Here is a 20,726-nt window from a genome sequence, read left to right as displayed (position 1 = left end):
CCTTGGTTTTAAGAAGGCACTGTGTTCTCTCCCTTCAAGGCACATTCAGCCCCAGGACAGAAGCATGAAGAACACGTGCCCTGCCTATTCCCCCAGTAAAGCTGCTACTGTGAAAACTAAGTCTGTGTTACCCGCGAAGGACGACCTGGAGCCTGAAGTGGCACTGGCAGCCCACACCCAGCCCCTGCTTTGCCAGGAGGAAGAGTGCTTAAATATCGATGCTCAGGAAGACGAGCAGCCAATGAAGGAGACCGAACCTGCGAGCAAAAAGGAGCAGCTGTCGGTGAAGAAGCTGCGGGTGGTTCTGTTTGCATTGTGCTACAGCACTGAGCAGGCGGCCGAGCACTTCAGGAACCCGCAGCGGCGCATCAAGCGTTGGCTCCGGAGGTTCCAGGCTTTCCAAGAGGAGAACTTGGCATCGCTGTCGGAGGGCAAATACCTGAGCTTGGAGGCCGAGGAGAAGCTGGCAGAGTGGGTGCTCACCCAGAGGGAGCAGCAGCTGCCTGTCAATGAGGAGACGCTCTTCCAGAAGGCCACCAAACTTGGCCGCTCCCTGGAGGGCGGCTTCAAGATCTCCTACGAATGGGCCGTGCGGTTCATGCTGCGGCACAACCTCAGCATGCACACGCGGAGGGCAGTGGCCCACTCGCTCCCCAAAGAGGTGGAGGACAACGCTGGCTGCTTCATCGAGTTTGTGCAGAGGCAGATCCACACGCAGGACCTGCCCCTCTCCATGATCGCAGCCATCGACGAGATTTCCCTCTTCCTTGACGTGGAGGTGCTGAGCAGTGACGACAAGAAGGAGAACGCTCTGCAGACGGTGGGGACTGGTGAGCCCTGGTGCGACGTGGTCCTCACCATCCTTGCTGACGGGAGCGTTCTTCCCACGTTGGTCTTCTACAGAGGTCACGTCCAGCAGCCCGCCAACGTGCCTGAATCCATCATACTGGAAGCGAAGGAGAATGGCTACAGCGACGATGAGGTCATGGAGCTGTGGGCGTCACGAGTGTGGCAGAAGCACACCGAGTGCCAGAACAGCAAGGGCATGCTGGTGCTGGATTGCCACCGAACACACCTCTCGGAGGAGGTACTGTCCTTGCTGAGTGCTTCCAGCACTCTCCCGGCTGTCGTACCCGCTGGCTGCAGCTCCAAAATCCAACCCCTGGATGTTTGTATAAAAAGGACTGTGAAAAATTTCTTGCATAAAAAGTGGAAAGAGCAAGCCAAGGAGATGGCGGACTCCACGTGCGATTCGGACATCCTTCTCCAGTTGGTTTTGTGTTGGCTGGCGGAGGTGCTGGAAGTCATTAGTGACTCTCCTGAACTCGTGCAGCAGTCCTTCCTGGTGGCCAGTGTGCTGCCGGGGCCGGACGGCACGGCCAACTCAGCCACACGCAACGCCGACATGCAGGAGGAGCTGATCTCAACGCTGGAGGAGCAGCTGAAGCTGGGTGAGGAGCAGCAGCTGCAGGAGGCGGTGGAAGGCGAGGAGCAGCCCCAGAATGAGGAGTGTGGCGACCCCGAGATCCTCCATCAGCTCTTCGAGGGGGAGAGCGAGACTGAATCGTTTTACGGCTTCGAAGACGCCGATTTGGATCTGATGGAAATCTGAGCACTGATCTGCAAGTTGGGGATCTGGAAAGGGTTGTTTTTTCAATAAATGTTGGATGAGACCATTACACTTCCCTGTGGATTTGTGGGTTTAGGAAATTTGTAGGCGATCACTCAGATAAATAGCCATTTATGCTGTTCATTTATAAGTTTTGTGCTTTTTTAAAGAAAAATCACTGTGTTGGTATTTTCTGAAAATATATTGTGGGTGAATATTTTTGCGTTTTCTTTACCTCACTGTATCATAGTTTTCTGTTTTTATTGTGCAGAAATGTTTTGAATTATACATTGTCAATGTGACCATTTCTAAAGAAAGGAGAACAGATGTAGCTAACGAACCAGTATATAAACCTTTTGGATGTCTTAACACAGGTTGGTTCTTTTTTTTTTTCCCAACACTTGACCCAGAGCTTTAGGTTTCTGTGCTGACTTTAGGTATGAATGATTGCTTTCAAGTGTGAACCTTCTACAATTGGCCCTTACGAGTTGGGTTTGGTTTGTTTGGTTTTTTTCTTCTCTTTTTTTAATCTTATTTTATTTTAAAGAGTAATTGTTCGGCTTGTGAGCTGGGACGTGGGATCCAAACACAAGCGGAAGCGTTTTGCCTGCTCAGTGCCAGCGATGGTTCTTGGAGCCCCCGCTGCTGCCATGCGGTTGGGTCGGGTCCTCCATGGGAGCCCACCAGCACCGCCGCGCTCCAAAGAGTCCCCGAGAGAGGGTGCAGATGGAAGAGGGAAAGTCGAGGCTGCCTTGATCTTCCCCTGTAGTTGGGAGTTAAATGTATGGACCATTAAGCATTGATTAACGACGAGTAGTTGATAACCGTGCTTTAAGCAGTGGCATCAGACACTACGTTCCTTAGAATTAGAAATCTGATTTAACAAAACAAAACTGTGACATGCACAAAAAGAAGACGTTTGTTTTTATTTTTCACTGCCAGCTTAAATTTTTCTACAATTTGCATGTTTGAGGGTTTTTTAATTGTATGTATTACGGTATAAGCGGAAGCATTTTGACATACAGAATTCAGAAGCACCTGCACCTTTCTGTTTCCATAGAGGTTTTGTGAACCTGCCCTATGACCTAAGGAAAGCAGGAGGCAGCATGTGCAGACCTGTAAATGGTTCATCTTTAAAATGTACATACGTGGAACATTTAATAAAACCAGGGAAATGGATTTATAAACACGCGTTTTTATTATGCAGAGCTGTCCGGCTGTTGGGATATCATAGTGCCTCGTGGGAGACACAGGAGCAGAGCACAGAGCTCAGCTCTGGGCGGATTTCTCTGCCCTTAGGGACACAGCCTTGCTCAGAGGTGGGACAGCAATTGAAGTGTGTATGTGGCGGTCATGCTTGAGGCAGAATTCTGCCATTGGAGCTGCTTATACTCAGTGGTAGAAAGAACGCACTTAATGCTCATAAATGATTGCAGGGCTGAGAAATTCACAGTTCAAGAGGAATATGGCACGAGCTGCACTAAGTGGGGTACTGGAACACCCCACTGCTATGGCAACTCATGCTCCCATTCTTTCATTAGGGCAAATAGTGAAGCAATTGTGTATATTTCACTTAAGGTTCAGAACGTGGGAAGTGAACAGGCATCAGCCAGGACCAGAACCAGCTCAGGTCCCACAGGTGAGTCCTTCAGCTGCCATCAGCGCCACCTGGCAATGCAGAAACCTTTACGACGACACAGAAAGGGAAAAAGCTTTGTCACCTTTGGCAGAAATGAGCTCACAGTGTTAACTGGAGGTGCTGAAGGAGCACTTTGACCCAAGATGGTACGATAAAGGCACTGCCAAGGGGAGGACGACTGTAAATGTCTTTGGTGGAGCACAGTGTCTACCGGAAACCATTCAGCAAACAAACAAAAGGACATTTTGGCTGCCCTTCGCCAGGAATAAAGGACGGGGCTGTCAACCACCTTCCTGCAGTGTTATGAGGAGTCAGAACCTTCAATTCTGGACAAAGCACAAACATGGGACATCGTCTTAACAGGTTTATTTCATTTCCAAAAGAAATGGGAACTTCAAAAGGAGTTCTTGGATGTACATCGCCCAGAAGCACGGACACAACAAAGCAGTTCTGCAGAGATCACTCGAAGCCACTGCAAGAAGAGCGTTTATAGGGTCAGGATGTGGCATGGTGGGGATGTGGTCCATGTGTGCACCACCACAACCCGCACAGTGTTTTGTACTGAAGAAAAGGAGCAAAATCTCAGGAGGTCCATCAGTGAGAAGCTCTCTGCTGCCCAGAGCCGCTTCCTGGCCAAGAGAGGATTTGGCTCTAGCACCGAATCAGTGGGACCTCTACTGGAGTGTATGGCACCGATCACCCACCCACACTTTGTGCCCTTGGTTTTTGTCAGACTGACAGCACACAGAGCTTGGACTGTGTCACCTGCCCATTACCTGACCAGGTGTGCGATGTCCCAGTTGGCCTCCAGGGTCAGCGGTCCCTCCACCTCCACTCCCTTCTCTGTCACAACAGCGACTTCATACTAAAGAGAAGAAACAGAGGAAGTTTTCAGTAAAGCCCGGCCTACAGACTTGGATTTATGGTGGGCCCTATGAAAGTTTTCATCATTGACTGCCAATAATAACAACAGGCCCTATGGAGGTTCTCATCATTCACTGCCAATAACGATCACTGAGTTCAACTCAGTGTTACAGATCCATCCAATTTGGGACATTTGATGATTCTATGATTCATCTGCTTTAATGTGGCACCACATTCAGTAATGTCTGTCTTTTTCCTGGGTGGATAAGCGGAGTTGGCTCACTGTGGTAGAAAGGTTCCTAAAGCTACGGGATTTCAGCTCTGGGTGTCACCGTGGAGGAGATGGGAGATGAAGCACAAACAGCACTCACTCTGTTGAAGGACCGAGCATCTCTGTAGTACAAAATCTTCATGCAGCGCTCAATCAAGTCGCGGGCTTCCTCCTTGGTCAGGCTGGGCTTCTTCTCCAAGACTTCTCTCATCAATGGCTGAATAAAAAGTCATCAACACCCAACAGCTCAACAGTCAGTCACCCTGCACCGAGCTTGTTGCTTCAATGTGCTCCGCATTCCCATTTGTGAGCACTAACCTGTGCCAAGTATGCGCCATACCCCGTAGCGAGAGTTGGGGCTTCATAGGCCACGCCGAGCATGTCCACGTAACCAAGGAAGCTGAAGGACAGAGCTGTGAGCATCACTGCTGCACAAGGGGAGGGCACCCAGAGCGCAGCTCATAGCCATGGGACCCCCCCATCCTTCTCTGTTTGGAGAAACTCTAAAGGATGTTCCCATCCAACAGAATTGAGCTGATGGGGTCAACCCCAATGTTCCATGTTCCCGTGTTCTCACCTCTCACCATTGTAGAACCCTCCGATGACAACAGTGTTCCACAGTGGGTTGATTTTGGACCTCCGGTTGTACATGACTCTGGTCAGCCAGGAGTGAATGGCTTTGGGGCTGTAACTGTGGCCATCTCCCAGCAGTTCCTCATCAATTCTAAAGCAGAGAGAAACATCATTCAACTCAGAGGAGCTGGGAGCCACCAGGCCAGCACCCAGCCCACCTGAGCAGGACAAGGGATCGCAGAATAAGACTGTAGATTCATTAAGTTTGGAAAAGACCCCAAAGATCATCAAGCGCAACCCCAACCCATCACCACTCACAGAATCAGTGGGGTTGGAGGAGATCTCTGAGCTCACCGAGTCCAACCATCTATAACCACTAAACCACATCCACCCTCCTCTTGAAAACCTCACGCCAACTCTGTGGGCTGCCTGGAAATGCAGACTTTACATCAAGAGAAGCAGCCAAAGGCCACCAGTAAATAAAGGAGCTGGAGGATCCCAGTGAGTCCCTCCAACCTGGATGTGCTGCTGTGCGGCTCCTGGGACCAAAAGGACTTACACCATCTGGTTGATGATCTGAGTCAGGTACTGGAAGTCAGCGTAGTCCCCGGAGGCGCCCAGCACGGTGCTGTCGTTCACCTTCAGCAGCCGGGAGATGCTGCGGAACCGCGCCAGGGACCCGTAGGAGCCCATCATGTCCGCCGCGATGATAACACCGCCATCAAACTTGACGCCCAGCACCGACGTGCCCGTCACCATCGGGCTCCTGGGGACCCACACATCACTGCCAGACCCCAACCCCCCCCAACTCCTCGGAGCCCCCCCTTCCAGCCCCCCATCCACCCTCCAGCCCCAGGACCACTTCCTACCCCCCCAACTCCTCGGAGCCCCCCCAGCCCCCCATCCACCCTCCAGCCCCAGGGCCACTTCCTACCCCCCCTAACTCCTCGCAGCTTCCCCAGCCCAACCTCCAGCCCCCCCCACCCAAATCCTCGGAGCCCCCCAGCCCCCCACCCAATTCATCAGAGCCCCCCATCCACCCTCCAGCCCCAGTACCACTTTTCTCCCCCCCCCCCCCGCCCCAACTCCTCGGAGCCCCCCAGTCCCCCTCCAGCCCCCCTTCCACCCTCCAGCCTCAGGGCCACTTCCTACCCCCCCCCAACTCCTCGCAGCTCCCCCAGCCCCCCCTCTAGCCCTCCCCCCAACTCCTCGGAGCCCCCCAGCCCCCCCATCCACCTTCCAGCCCCAGGGCCGCTTCCCCTCCCCCCCCCCATTGCCCCCCATCCACGTGTGCCCCCCCCGACCCCCACCCCATTGTGTCCCACAGCCCCACCCGCGCCCCCATGGCCATCCCCGCACCCCACACCCGTGACTCCGCCCGTCCATCTCCGTGCCCCCCATTTCCCCCCCCCATATCTCACAGGGTAGCGCTGTGGGGCAGCAGCCCGGTCCCGATGCCGACCCCCCCGGGGCTGTACGCTGCTCCCGGTGACGGACCCCCGGCCCAGAACGGCGGCGGCGCGTTCACTGCTCCGACTTCCATCTTAGTCACAGTGCGGCCGCGCTGCGCACGCGCGCCGGGAAGTGCGGCCTCCGCCGGCCACCGTAGTGCGAGGGGAGGAGTGGCGCCATCTTGAGGGCGGCGCGGGATGCGCAGATTGAACGGCGCCATGTTGGGAGTGGCGGAAGTGAGGCGGGGCCGAGCAAGCTGAGGGGGCGTGGCTGGGGGCGTGGTTTGCGCGGCTCGACTCCGCCTTAAGGCGGGGCCTTGAGCGGAGCGGGCCAATGGGAGCGCAGGGGGCGGGGCCTGCGGAGGTAACAGGTTGGGGCGGCGGCGGAGGTGCGCGGGGCGGTGCGGAGCGGTGAGTGCGGGGCTGTGGGGGGTGGGGGGTCCCGACCCCATTGCGGGGCTCAGAGGGGCCGGGGATCAGGGAACGGGGTCTGCGGGTCTTGTCCTGCACTATGGTACAGCATATAAGGTCTGAGGGTGTAGGGGCTGCTGTCCTTAGAGTGTGTTCTGCCCCGAATTGGAACCCATAGGGTTTGAGGCTATAGGGGTCGGGTCTGTGCAGCCCATTCAGAACCCATAGGGGCCGGAGTCATTGGGGCTGGTGTCCCTGGGACGTGTCCTGCCCTGTGATGGGCTGTACAGGGGCTGAGCACAGTGTTGCTGGGGTCCATGCAGCGTGTCCTGCCCCACGGCAGAACCCAATGAGGCTGGGGTCTGTGGGTCCCGTCCTGCTCCATGGCAGAGTATATAGGGCTGGGTCCATAGGGTCTGCTGTCCTTGGAGGTTGTTCTGCCCCATGGCGGAGCCCATAGGGCTGTGCCTGCTGCTGTTGTCCTTCCTGGGTGTGCTGTGCCCTGTGGCACCGTCTATAGGGCTGGGCTGCAGGGCTGCCCTTCCTGGGCTGTGCCCTTCCCCGTGGTAGAGCTTATGGGGCTGGAGCCCTGCAGCAGGTCCCACTGGGGCTGACTCTGCATAGGGGTTGCTTGACCCTATAGTCCCATATAGTCCCCTTAGGGTCTCTTTAAACATCCCATAGGGTCTGGCTCTGTTGGGAGGTACCCTGCCATACAGAACTCCCCGAAAGTCCTTGTTGTGGGCTGTGATGTGACCCATAGCACGTCCCATAGAATACCCTCCAGTAAGGATTCTTCCCTGCTTTGGGTCTTCCTTCTTCATCTGTAGGATCCCTCATTGATCCTCTGTCCCCTGTAGCCCCTCCCTGCCCCTATAGGTGCTCTGCCCCTTCCATAGGGGGGTCTGCATTTCCTTACAGACCCTCTGGGCGCCCATGCTGCCCCCCTCCCACAGAGCCCCACTGCGATGTTCCCATAGGCACTGCTCTGTAGGGCCCCGGAGCCCCACAGATCCCATTCCTGTCCCTTTCAGGGCTGCTCTGCTCGTAAATTCCACACGGCCTTTGTGTCTCCGTCCTTATCTCTGCTGATAAGAGCCATGTCCCAGCCCTGCTCCTCCCACCCCAAGCACCTCTGGGATTGTGAGTCCGTTCCCTCCAGCCCTTGTCAGGACCCAGATAATCATTGTGGAGCTGCCCAAGGCTGAGCCCCATCCCACAGCAGGGAGAGACGTGTTGCTCCAGGACCTCAGGGCATCACTGGGGCCGACCCTTCCCGGCTGCAGGCAGCCGTAATGTGGCACCTCCTGCATCTTTAATGCTGCCCTACTTCGCTCAGCTTCAGTAGGAGAGAAATGCGTGTGCATGGTGGGATGTGATGCTGCCAGCCCCAATCCACCCCGGAGTCCCCAGTGCTGCTGGGCTCTTGGTGCCAATGGAACCCTAAATGACACCACCCCCATCCCTGCGGTGATGGGTAGGGCTGCCCGGGTCAGCTGTCCCTGGGATAACCCTTCCCTGTGCTCCGTGCTGCTGTTCCAACCCTTTGTTTGGAGCATACGGATTGCTCTGGGCTGGGTTTGCTCCCCGCCACCCTGACCAGTCGAGCTGGTTTGGAGTGTGGCTTGTAACTTGGATCCCATTGATAAGGATCCCATAGATAACGATTCCGTAGATAGCGGGGCTCGCAGCTTGGATTCCGTAGATAAGGATCCTGATCCTTTAAACAGCAATCCCATTGAAAGCACCGCTTCTAGCCCTGATCCCATAGATAACAATCCCATAGAGAGCAACGCTTCCAGTTTGGATGCCATAGATAAGGATCCCCCAGATAACATTGCTATAGACAATGTGATTTCCAGCTTAGACCCCATAGATAACACTCCTACAGACAGCACATCTTCCAACCCTGATCCTGTAAGCAGCAATCCCATACAGATACAATCCCATACTCCTTTTCTAGCTTGGATAACACAGTGATCCCACAGAGAGCGTGCCTTCCAGTCCCAATCCCATAGACATCAGCTGGGGTTGGCCGTTGGGTTGGACTGTTGTGGTTGGCCATGAGGGTTGGCTGTTGGGTTGGACTGTTGTGGTTGGCCATGAGGGTTGGCTGTCAGTGTTGTCGGGCTTTTGTGGTCCATTGAGTTGACCACTGAGGTCGGCCATTGGGGTTGGCTGCACGTAGACTCTTGGGTTGGCCAATAGCGTTGACTGTTGGGGTTTGCCGTGGAGCACCGTGTCGTGACCGACAGGTTACCATCCACCCGGGGATGGCTCTCAGCAGCCGCTGTGTTTTCAGGGCTGGGTGCAGGGAGTGGGACGGTTCCATCGTTGCCGTGTTGATGATTAACCTGAGCGCGGTGACGTCCCCGGGGCGTGGGGTGGACGCGGCCCCGTGACGCGCTCCCGGTTTCGGGTTTCGGCGATCGTTGCTGTTGGTCGGGGTTGCAGGCAGGGCATGGAGCCGTGCAGACTTTGTCCCTGTTGAGCAACCAGCGCTGCAGGTGGAGCAAAGAGCCCGAAGCGCAGAAAAACGGGCAGAAAAAGGCGATATTTCTGTGCTGGGATCCCGCTGTCCCCGTTCCCATGCCTGGGGCCGGGACGTGCGGTGCTGATGTCCTTCCCCTCCCGGCGCTGCCCGTTGCACAACAGCTCTGTGGGTTGCGGTGCCCACAAAGGGCCCTTTGTGCTCCGTATCTGCATGAGCGGAGCTGGCCGCCTGCCACGCATGGCTGCGGGACCCACGGGCAGAGCCGGGTGCCACCGTGCTCTGTGGGCGACGTGTCCCCTAGAACAACAAATAGGGTCCCCCTTTTTATCACCCTCATTCGCACTGCGATCCCCTCCTGGGGGCTGTGTGCTGTGTGGGATCAGCTCCGTGTTCCCGTGTTGGAATGCGGTCTGTTCCCCTTTATCTGAGCGCTGGAGCCCAGCCAGGATGGGGCATTCCCAGGGATTAGTGCTCACCTGCTCCTGGCTCGAGCTGTGGGGCTGGACCCACTGTGTGCCCATGGGGGAAAAGGATCCGTCCTCACTGCTGCACCCATAGGGTGGCAATGGAGTGGCCATGGGGACATGGTGACTGTGGGGTATCCATGGGGTGGCCATGGGGACACGATGACTGTGGGGTACCCATGGGGTGGCTACAGGGAAATGGTGCCATGGGGTTTCACAAGGAAACCATGACTGTGGGGTGGCAATGGGGTGGCCATAGCTTCACCATAAGGTGAGCACAGGACGACCACGAGGACATTTGGGGTCTGGTGCCGACCTCGTTGTCGTGATGCCACGTGGGGACAAGGAGCTGATGGCAGCAGCCCACGTCCCCATGGCCGCCCCGCTGGGTGCCAGGTGCTGCCACCTCCACCATCTGCTCGGGGCCGGTTCCTGCTGCGCCAAGTTTGGCACCGACCCTCTGCCATGTGTTGGGCTCAGCAAACCAGCACCACCAGCACCGCGGGGTCCCCGTGGCCATTTGTCCTCCGCAACGTGCCCAGAGCTTTGGGGTGGGCACGGGGGGGGGGATGTGGGGGCTGCACTGGGGTGACATCGGGACCGAGAGCTTTTAATGTGATATTTTGGTGCCGTTCTCCCTTTGTCCCTACGTGCGGGACGTGGTGACCCCGGCTCAGTGCCACCATCCCATGGCCGTGTGCTGAGCGCGTGGTGCTGGCGGTGCCGCTCACAGTGCGGTTATTTTGGGCAGCGATCGGAGCTGCCGGCACCGGAGGCAGCGGGTGGAGGAGCGCAGCGCTGTGGGGCCGGGGCCGCCCGGGGCGCTGCTGTCGCTCCGCATCAGCCCCGCTGGAGCTCCCGGCGCTGCGGTGGCCGCGGGTCGGTGCAGGCGGAGGGCGAGAGGAGGACGTCGGTGAGTGCCGGGTGTCAGCGCTGCGCTGCGGTGTGGGGTCGGTCCGGCCCCGTGGGGTCGGTGCTGAGTGGGGCTGGCGGTGCTGAGTGGGGCTGGCGGTGCTGTGTGGGGCTGGCGGTGCTGTGTGGGGCTGACGCTGCTGTGTGCGGCTGATGGTCCACTGGTGCTTTATGTGAGTGTTTCACTGTCGGCTCAATCCGGAGAAAGGGATTTCAGCACAGACTGGGAGCTGTGCTGTGCATGGGAGCAGTGCCACCGGGTCCCCAGCACTATGGGGTCGCGTCCCCGCTGTGGGATCACATCCACAGTGTGTGGCGCTGCCTGTCTTAAAGGCAGCATCAACCCCATGGGTCTACATCTGCCATATGGGGCCACATCAGCTCCGTGGAGCAGTGTCCCCACTGTGTCTCTGTGTGCCCCCTTGGGGCTGTGCCTGTCCCTGTGAAGCTGCCTTCCTGCTAAGGGACCATATGTGTCCTATGGGGCTGTGTCAGCCATACAGGGCTGCATCCCCCCAGTGCCGTGGGGCACAGGATGTGGGTCCCGCTGTGACTCTGCCCTCTCCCCTGAACAGCAGCACCGCATCCAGCATGGAGCGCACGGCGGAGAAGCAGAGTCCGGTGGACTACGGCGTCCAGATCCGCTTCATCAACGACCTCCAGGAGCCCCAGAAGGCCCCAAAGGCGCGTGCCAAGCCGGGCTCCTACGGGGTGGCCGTGCGCGTTCAGGGCATCGCGGGGCAGCCCTTCGTCGTCCTCAACAGCGGCGATAAGGGCGGAGATTCCTTCGGGGTGCAGATCAAGAGCGACGGCTCCTACCCTGCAGGGACCGCCAGCTCGCGGCCCCCGGACCCCCCCCCTGAGCCGGACCTCCCTGAGAACCCCTATGTGCGCCCACATCCTTCCTACAGCGATGAAGAGCACGGCGCCGCCCCGGCGCCCACCCGGCACAAACCCCATAGAAAGACGGGGGCTGAGCTGCGCCGGTCGCAGTCCCACGGCAACCTGCCGGCCGCCACCGACGAGCCCACGGCCACCGGCTCCAGGAGCAGCGGCACGATGAGCATCGCCCGCCCCACACACCGCAAAAGTTCCGGGTTTGGGGTCGCACCATCTTCAGACTCGGAGAGCCCGGGATCGCGGCACGCGGGGGGTGACATCGACACCGAGCCGCTCTCCTCGGTGAATTCCCTTATCAGTAAATTCGATGGCAAAGTGCAGCAGCGCGGCCGCGCGGCGCGGAGATCCCGCGTGGCTCCGGAGGAGAGGAAGCGCTCGCAGAGCCTGGACGCCCGCAGCTCCGTTCCCGACGGCCGCGCCGTGAGCGCACCGGCCCCGCTGCCCACCGGGGGGGGCAGAAGCGCGGCGGGGAATCGCGGCACCGAGGAGCGGCCGCAGAGCAAAGCGCAGACAGAGCTGCAGGTACCGGAGGGGTTCGGTTCGGTTCGGTTCGGTTCGGTTCGGTTCGGTTGGTGGTGCCGCTCCGTGATCCCATGGGGTGGGAGTGGAACTGCAGTGAGGGATCGGTGCCCGGTGCTGAGATCTCTGTCCTGCCGGCAGCTGAAGTCGACGCCGGATCTGCTGCGGGACCAGCAGGAGGTGGCCCAGCCTGGCAGCAGCGAGGACCCCAAAGAGCTCATCTATGGGATCCTGAAGGAGGGGTGAGCATCCCCAAACCTGTGCCCCGTTGTGGGGTGGTTGTGAGTAGTGATGCAGCGTGGTTGGGTGTGGGTGGGTTGGGAACGCAGCAGTTGGTGCCATGTGGGTGAGTACCAAGGATTTGGGGGGTGACAGCAGTGAAGCACTTGGGGTGCCCCATCCTGCTCCATCCATCCCAAACCCAATGTGCTCCCTCTGCCATGATGTCCCCAGGAGCAGGGACAGCAGCGCAATGCTGAAGAGGAAGGCTGCGCTGGTGCTGGAGAAGCTGCAGGAGGTGGCGGTGAGTGGGTTAAGGACGGGGTTATGGCTTTATGGACTGGGTTATGGCTTTATGGATGGGGTTATGGCTTCGGGGTGCTGGGGGTGACACTGAGCCCTGCATGTTCCCAGGTGCCCACCAAGGGGACGACGTGCTCTCAGCCCCAGCACCGCGCATTGGCCCAGAGGGTGGAGGAGCTGCAGGAGAGGTTGGATGAGGAGAGCAAGGTGAGGCTGCTGGTGGAGGGGGGTACCCCGTGGGTATGGCTGCCATTGTCACTGCTGTGCCCCCAATGCAGCTCCGCCAGAAGCTGGAGCTGACCAAGGAGCGCGGCACCGCGCGGGCGCTGGAGGAGGCACAGGAGGAAAGTGCACGGCTGCGGGCAGCGCTGGAGAAGAGAATGCAGGAGCTGCAGAGGAGCAGCAAGGAGTAAGGGCTGCATGGGGCCGTGTTCCTGCAGCGCTGCACTGTGCTGCATGGTAGGGCTGTCCCCACCGGGTGGCGTGGAGCCCTTGAGCTGTGGATGTGGACTGGATTTCCCTCTCCATCAGTGGGGTCTGAGGGCTCTGCTGTGCGCTGTGGGGTCTCAGGGCTCTGCTGTGTGCTGTGGGGTCTCAGGGCTCTGCTGTGTGCTATGGGATCTCAGGGCTCTGCTGTGTGCTGTGGGATCATAGGGCTCTGCTGTGTGCTGTGGGGTCTCAGGGCTCTGCTGTGTGCTATGGGGTCTCAGGGCTCTGCTGTGTGCTGTGGGGTCTCAGGGCTGCTGTCCCTGCAGGCTCGAGGAGGCGAAGGCGGCACAGATGAGGGCAGAGGAGCAGCTGAAAGCGATGCGCACAGAGATGGGGACAGCCATGGACACCAGCGCTCTGTGCAAGGTATGTCTGCATGCACTGCTCCACAACCATCCTTCACTGTGCCACCAACCACAGCCACCTCCGTGTCCCAGGAGCTGGAGGAGGCCCAGGAGGAGCTGGAGGAGGCCCTGAGCTCCCGGCAGCGATTGGAGGAGCATCTGAGGCTGCGGGAACGGGAGCTGACGGCGCTGAAAGGGGCTCTGAAGGAGGAGGTGGCCAACCACGACCGTGAGCTGGAGCGCGTGCGGCTGCAGTGCCACAGTGACATGGAGCAGCTCCGGCGCAGCGTGGAGGACATCTCACAGGTGAGGGCTCTGTGTTTGGGACCTGTGTCCTCACATCCTCCATCTGCACACCATGACGAGGTTCTGTGTCCTGCCCCCACCCCTCTGTGCTCCATCCCTGGGGAAGCCTGGAGCTTATCAGTGCTGCCTGGTGCTGTGGGGCCCACTGCATCCTTGGGTCGCTTCCTGGGGAGCTGCTCTATGTGGTGTTAAATGGGGCAGATTCTCAGCATACTCAGAGCATTCCTGGGCACAATCTGAGCATCCCCAGGGCAGAGAATCCCTGGGCAGAGCCTGAGCATCCTTGAGAGTATCCCTGGAGATCCCCTGGTGGAACATCCCTGGGCAGGGTCTGAGCATCCCCAGAGAACCCTTGGAGCATCCCTGGGCAGTGCACCCCTGGGCAGGGTCTCAGCATCCCCCATTGATGCCCACTTGGAGCCATCCCCCTTTTGTTCCCCAGAACCGGGCTGACCTGGAGTCAGAGAAGCAGAAAATCGGTGCGGTGGTGCGGAACCTTCAGCGTGAACTGGAGGAGAGCGCCGAGGAGACGGGGCATTGGAGGGAGATGTTCCAGCGGAACAAGGATGAGCTGCGCGCTGCCAAGCAGGAGTGAGTCCCGGCAAACCGGGGTGTGCTCAGGGCTGGGGGGGGTTACTGACCCCCTCCATCTCATACTCCCATTCTCAGACTGCTGCAGGTGAAGATGGAGCGGGAGGAGTTTGAGGAGGAGCTGCGGGAGCTGCGGGAGCGCTTTGCGGCCGCACGGGAGGAGGTGGAGAGGGCACGGAGCAGCGCAGCTGACCCCGAAGAGATGGAAGCACTGCGCATGGTGCGTAGCAAAGGGGGGATCTGGGTACTGTGTGTGCCCTGTCAGGGTCCCTGAGCCCATCCCGTCCCCAGGAGCTGCGCCGGGCACAGAAAGCACAGCAGGAGCTGATGGAGGAGAAGGAGCAGCGGGAGGAGGTGGTGCGGAAGCGGGAAGAGGAGCTGCAGGTGCTGCGCAGCGCTGTGCAGGATGAGGCCCAGAGCCACAGCGGAGCCATGGAGCAGTGCCTCCGTGACATGGAGCGGCTGCGGGAGGAGAGGGACGAGGCTGTCAGGGTGAGGGATGGGATGGGGATGGTGTATGGATGGGGATGGCGATGGCGTTGGAGTGAAGAGGATGGGGACTGAATGAGATTGAAATGGGAAGGGGAGGGAAGGGCTCAGTGCTGCCCAGCCACAAGCCAAGGGGCAAATCTCACCACACCACTGCAATGGGATCCCAATTTCACACCACATTTCCTGGGCTGGGCTGGTGGCCATGAGGCCCTTCCTGTTGCATGGCTGCATTGCAGGCAAAGGTTTCCCTGGAGGGTGAGAAGAAGACGTCGGAGGCAGCACTACAGGAGCTGCAGGAGCAGCACGAGGAGCTGCAGAGGAAGGTGCAGGGCATGGAGGTGCAGTTGAAGGATTACGAGCGCATGGGGGAAAACTGGGAGGGCTCCCAGGCACGGCTCCGTGAGAAGGTCACCAAATTGGAGGTAATTGCGGCTGTGGGTCCAGGCTGAAGGACACGGGGTGAGATGAGGTCCTATTGGAAACATGGGGACTTGGGAGAATGGAGGTGGCACCAGAGGGACACTGGGAGATGCTGGGGGGCTTCAGGATATCTGGGGATGTTTGGGGACATGAAGCAATGCAGGTGACGCTAGTAGGACACTGGGGACATGGGGACATGTGGGGAATACTGGGGATCTTAGGGACACAGGGAGACACCTAGAGGCATGATAGGCCATAGGGGGATGCAGGTGGTGCCAGGGGGGCATTTGTACATACTGGGGGACATGGAGACAGTGGGGGGTGTAGAGGCACTGAGGGTTATTTTGACAGTGCTGTGGGACATTTGGGGACATGAGGTCACAGGGGAAGCAGATGGCACTGGGGGGACACTGGGGACAGTGGGAATCGTAGAGGAGAGCGCCATCCCCTGGAGCCATTCTCCCTCCCTCCTAGGCAGAGCGCAGACTCGCAGAGGAGTCACTGGGTGAAGCCACGGACCGTGAGCAGGAGCTGCTGCGGGCGCAGAGGTTCCTGGAGACGCGTCTGGATGAGGCACAGCGGGGAATGGCGCGGCTGACACAGGAGCAGCGGGAGCTGAGCGCATCCCTCCAGGACGAGCAGAGGCAGAAGGAGCAGCTGAAGCGCGCCAAGAGCGAGCTGGAGGAGCAGAAGCGGCTGCTGGACCGCAGCACTGAGAAACTGAACAGAGAGGTGGGGAGCGCCTGCACCCCACTGCCCCATCACCCCTCTGTGGGGTGTGGGTGGAGGGCTGTGGTCCTCACAGATCTCGTCCTTCTCATAACCCACAGCTCCATCCCATGGGGAGGGCTTAGAGGGTGGTGGTCATTATGGATCCCCTCCAGGTGGGGTATCCCATGTCTCGCTGGTCTCTGAGGTGCTTTGGCCCTGTTAGGGCAGGGGTGCAGGACTGCAGGGCTCTGCCCCACTCTTTGGATGTGCTTATCTCATTGTTCTGATCCTTCCCTGTTACGTCGGGATGTCCCTGTTTGTGCTCACACTCCCTAAATCCATGCTGTCCTCAAGGATCTGCATCAGGGGTCACATTGTCCTTTGCTCTGGGGCACCTACAGCGTCCCAGTGCCTTCCAGCTCCCATGTCACGGGCTCCTGTCAGTGCCACGGACAAGCAATATCTTCCAAACCCCTCGCACCCCTTCCCAGCTCTGATCCCAGTGCTCTCCCACAGCTTGAGCAAATGACGGAGGAGTCCAACCGTTCACTGGCTGCTCTCAAGGCTCAGCTGGAGGAATGCAAGGAGAAATCCCGCAAGGAGATCACTGATTCCCAAAAACAAGCCAAGGACCGCAGTGCCGAGGTGGAGAAGATGCAGTTCAGCCTGGGACGGCTGCAGGATGAGGTATGGCAGGGACTGCTGGCCACAGGTGGCCCAGGTGACCCTGAGGCTGCTGTCCCCACACTGTGTCTCATTGCTGTCCCCAGGTCTCCAGGCTGAAGCAGGCACTGCAGGACAGCCAGGCGGAGCGCGATGGCGCGCTGCTGGAGCGGGACGTGATGCTGCAGCGCCTGCGTGGCCTCGAGGAGGAGGCAGATGCCAAGAGGCGCTCCCAGGATGATCGCTCACGGCAGCTCAAGGCACTGGAGGTGGGTTGGGGGCACCTGTTGGCACACAAAGAGTGAGGCTGTGGCACCTGAAATCTGGGGACACGGGTAACCAAAAATCCAGGGGCGGTGGTGCCCAAAGAGTGGGTCATTGGATCCAAAATCCCGGGGTTGGGGCAACTGAAAACCATAGTTTCCCAAACGCTGGGTCAGGGCGCCCAAAATTTGGGGTCTGATTGCCTGAAAATGGGGATCAGGGTGCCTGAAAACCAATGGGGTCATTGGCACCCAAAGAACTGGTCCCTGGCACCCAAAAGCTGGGGTTGATACACCCAAAAATCCAGGGTTGTTGGTGCCCCAAATCTGTGGTTGGGGCAATCAAGAACAGGGGTCATTGCACTCAAAAACTGGGTCAAAATCTAGGATCAAAGTGTCCAAAATGAAGGTTGGGGCACCTGAAAGACCAGCCCCTGGCACACAAAAGCCGACTTTTGGCACCCCAAAACCAGCGGGTCTGTGGTGCCCCAAAAAGCATCCAAAAAGGCACCCAAACCCACATCTCCACCCACTCCCTGCAGTGCTGAGCACTGACAGTGAGGGGCAGAGTGTGCTCAGCCATCCTGCAGCCTCACGGGGCGGCGGTGCTGTGAGAGAGCACCCATTTTTCCAGCCCTGTCCAATGAAACACCACAAATGATGGTGGAGAGCCCTTCTCCCACCACCCTGGTACCGTCCTGATGCTGTGGGGCTGGCGCAGACCCTCTGTCTGTCTGCAGGATAAATCCAAACGACTGGAGGAGGAGCTGGAGGAGGAGCGAAGCACGACTGAGCTGCTGACCGAGCGCATCAACCGCAGCCGTGACCAGGTAGGGCGGCCAGCGGAAATCCCATGAGCGTGATGCAAAAACAATGCCCAAAATTATGGAGGGAGGTTGGTGTTTGTGCAGGAAGTTGGGGCTGTCAGCTCCCAATTAACCCAACTGCTCATTAGCTTCAAAGCCAGAGGTGACGCAGGAGCTGTGGCACGGGCGGCGCTGGTGTTGCTGATGGGTTGTGGGAGCCGCAGCCCCATTGCTTACAGCTCTATTGGGGTGGACAGGAGCATTCTGGCTCCGTGGGGCTGGGCTTTGGGGTGGGTTATCCCATTTTTCATCCCCAAAAGGAGCATATCCCAGCAGAGCTTGTGAAGTGATGGCAGTGACCAAGGCTGTGGCCAAACCTCCCAACACCGCGGCATTGGCTTGGCCAGTGGATGGCCCCATTGTTTGTAGGGGTGATCTGGGCCCCAGGAGCACCCTGTGGGGCTGGGAACTGGGGAGTGGGGTGGCTGATTTGGGTAGGTCTCCCATTTCTCATCCCCAAATGGGGCACGTCCCAGGAGAGGTTTGCTCCACGTGTCCTCAATTTGTCCAAATTGAGCAATGCAGTGTGTAGGTGGCAGTGAAACTGGAGTGTGGCTCTGACAGAGTCACCGTGTGATTTCTGGGGCTGTGTTGACTTATCATTTAGGCAACCCTACATAAAATCCCATTCCCACAACTTCAAAATGACACCCAAAGCGGTATGGTTGGCTCTGGCTGAGCCCTGGGGTGTTGGGTTTGATCCACTGGTGCACAAAATCCATATTGGCCTCAAGCACGGCTGCACCACAGTGCCCAAAGGTCCCCGCTCCCAGTCCAACCAGTTAAACCCTCCAGTGGAGAATTGCAGCCTGCACACCCAGGGGTGGGAGGTGTGGCAGCTGCTTGTTAGGAATAGAAAGAGGGCAGCTAATTGGGGAGGGAGCTGTCAGCCGCTCATTGGTATGTGTGACCATTGGGAAGGGATTGGGGCTGGCACTGCTTTGACCGAGGCTGTGGCCAATGTCCCCATCCCCAGATTGACCAGCTGCGTGCTGAGCTGCTGCAGGAGCGCTCGAGCCGCCAGGACCTGGAGTGTGACAAGGTCTCACTGGAGCGCCAGGTGGGCACTGGGGACCACATCCCTCATCCTTCCATGCCCCGAGTGATGGAAACAGTGGTGATGGGCGCTGAGCTCCACGCTGTGCCATTACGCTGCACCCTGGGCACCTCCCCATGCCCACGTCCCTCTGCATGGATGATAATTGCCACTGTATAACCATCCTCATTGCAGCCACTCCTTGGGAGAGGTTTCTGGGCTGGGATCTCCACCAGCAGCCCTGCCATCCTCCCCAGAGGCCCGTGTTGACTTGGTGGCTGAGGCTGGAGTTTGGCTGACCTGGTGGACAAGGCTTGGATTGACCTGGTGGCCTCTATATCCCCTTCTCTCCAGAACAAGGAGCTGAAGAGCCGCCTGGCCAGCTCTGAGGGCATGCAGAAGGTGGGCAGCTCCGTCTCTCAGCTGGAGGCACGCCTGGAGGAGCTGCAAGACCGGCTGCAGGCCGAGGAGAGGTAATGACCCCATTGTCCCCAACGCCATCATGGACCAACCGTGCCATCAGGTCCTCCCCCAACACCTCTCTGCAGGGAGAAGAGTGTCCTCCAGTCCTCCAACCGCAAGCTGGAGCGCAAGGTGAAGGAGCTGACCATCCAGATTGATGATGAGCGGCAGCACGTCAATGACCAGAAGGACCAGGTTTGTGGTGGGCACATGGCCACCCGTGGCCGTGGGTTTGTGCCATTGTCACAATGGGCATTGTGTAGTGCTGGTCCCACAGCCATGGGTTGGTGCCATTGTCACAATGGGCATTTTGTAGTGCTGGTCCCACAGCCATGAGTTGGTGGCCACCATGGCAATCGATGGCCTCATCTCCACAGCTAAGCCTACGTGTGAAGGCTCTGAAGCGTCAGGTGGATGAGGCCGAGGAGGAGATCGAGCGGTTGGAAGCTGCCCGCAAGAAAGCACAGCGGGAGCTGGAGGAGCAGCATGAACTCAACGAGCAGCTGCAGGGCCGCATCAAGGCACTGGAGAAGGAGGCCTGGTAGGAAGAGGGGTGGCCCCACGGCCTTGCTGTGCTCCACTGCCCCATGGACGAGCCCCATACCCTCGTCATGCCCCACAGCCCCACCATGCCATGCAGCTCCATCCCTCCATGCCCCACACTCTGTACTCAGCCCTCTCCTCTCTCCCCAGGCGCAGAGCCGCCCATGCGGCCACCGACTCATTACTGCAGGATGACGCACTCAGCTCTGACGAGGACCTGGACAGTGCCTATGGACCATCCTCCATCGCTTCGCTGCTCAACGAGGCCAACCTGCAGACCAGCTCCTGCTGAGCCCAGCTGAGCCCCAGGGCTGCAAGAACTGCTCGGAGGTCTCTGCCCTGCTGGTGTTGGCCATCGGCCCTGTTCTTCTGCCTGGCTTTTTGCCCCTGGTGGCCCCAGGGTTTGTGGCTGTGAGGATGGAGCCTGCAGTCCCCAGGGGCTGCCACCACCATGATTTATTTTTATACGCAATCGTCTCCTCTCTTTTCCCTCTCAAATGCTATTTGCAATAAAATGGACCATTCCAACACCGGCAGCAGTGCAGGACTGGGGCGCAGGGTGGGGGCACGCAGCTCCCTCCTGCCAGGCTGGGTCTGGCCCCAAGATACATCCTCATTATCACTAATTAACGAGAATGGGAGCCGTGCCAGGTGCTAATTAGCACCGTTGTGTTGATTGGCAGCGCTTACCGCAGTTCCCCTCTATGGCCTCCAGCGGGGCCTCACTGCTGCTGCCCCTTGTGCTGCCTCTGTCCCTGCTGCCTCAGTTTCCCCACCTGCACTCGGGGTGGTGGCAGCGGGGCCGGGGGGACCCCATCCCATCCCTTTGCCCAACCCAGCACCCGCTGCAGCACAACCAGTCCAGCTCCTCCCAGCAGCGCTGGGCTGCACCAGAAGGGCTTTGGCACCAG

General features: G+C 58.8%; 3 protein-coding genes across 12 annotated transcripts in view; 2 read left to right on the top strand and 1 right to left on the bottom strand.

Moving 5' to 3' along the window:
• POGZ (pogo transposable element derived with ZNF domain) overlaps window positions 1–2,796 on the top strand; it is a 28,658-nt gene extending 25,862 nt beyond the window's left edge. For 6 of the 7 annotated variants that reach the window (XM_085524419.1, XM_015884686.3, XM_015884685.3 and 3 more), the window contains one exon: window positions 40–2,796. In XM_085524419.1, coding sequence (XP_085380545.1) covers window positions 40–1,612 — 1,573 coding nt within the window. In that variant the 3' untranslated portion in view covers window positions 1,613–2,796. The remainder of the gene's footprint in view (window positions 1–39) is intronic. The other variant, XM_085524421.1, reaches the window with a different exon arrangement.
• Window positions 2,797–3,599: 803 nt separating this feature from the next.
• PSMB4 (proteasome 20S subunit beta 4) lies at window positions 3,600–6,511 on the bottom strand. Its single transcript, XM_085524425.1, has 7 exons — window positions 6,378–6,511; window positions 5,516–5,722; window positions 4,961–5,107; window positions 4,702–4,783; window positions 4,484–4,600; window positions 4,025–4,113; window positions 3,600–3,720 (listed from the first exon to the last, which is right to left on the bottom strand). The coding sequence occupies exons 1-7, from the start codon at window positions 6,497–6,499 to the stop codon at window positions 3,708–3,710; spliced, it is 777 nt and encodes a 258-aa protein (XP_085380551.1). The 5' UTR covers window positions 6,500–6,511; the 3' UTR covers window positions 3,600–3,707.
• Window positions 6,512–6,716: 205 nt separating this feature from the next.
• CGN (cingulin) lies at window positions 6,717–20,345 on the top strand. 4 transcript variants are annotated; one of them, XM_015884688.2, is made up of 21 exons: window positions 6,717–6,818; window positions 11,264–12,110; window positions 12,249–12,349; window positions 12,561–12,630; window positions 12,741–12,836; window positions 12,908–13,038; window positions 13,385–13,484; window positions 13,556–13,768; window positions 14,211–14,359; window positions 14,438–14,579; window positions 14,651–14,851; window positions 15,088–15,273; window positions 15,746–16,003; window positions 16,499–16,669; window positions 16,753–16,914; window positions 17,649–17,738; window positions 18,751–18,834; window positions 19,165–19,283; window positions 19,359–19,467; window positions 19,650–19,813; window positions 19,966–20,345. In XM_015884688.2, exons 1-21 carry the CDS (start codon window positions 6,742–6,744, stop codon window positions 20,105–20,107), a joined length of 3,612 nt encoding a protein of 1,203 aa, XP_015740174.2. In that variant the 5' UTR covers window positions 6,717–6,741; the 3' UTR covers window positions 20,108–20,345. The 4 variants fall into 4 exon arrangements, with proteins under 4 accessions (XP_015740174.2, XP_015740175.2, XP_015740178.2 ...); XM_015884689.3 differs by having other exon boundaries at window positions 6,731–6,818; window positions 11,267–12,110; XM_015884692.3 differs by lacking the exon at window positions 6,717–6,818 and adding an exon at window positions 10,093–10,689 and having other exon boundaries at window positions 11,267–12,110.
• Window positions 20,346–20,726: the final 381 nt, after the last annotated feature.

The sequence above is a fragment of the Coturnix japonica genome, chromosome 27 (assembly GCF_054131305.1).
Source record: "Coturnix japonica strain WE chromosome 27, WE-NBRP24, whole genome shotgun sequence".
NCBI lineage: Eukaryota > Metazoa > Chordata > Aves > Galliformes > Phasianidae > Coturnix > Coturnix japonica.
This window is presented reverse-complemented; position numbering and strand designations above follow the sequence as displayed.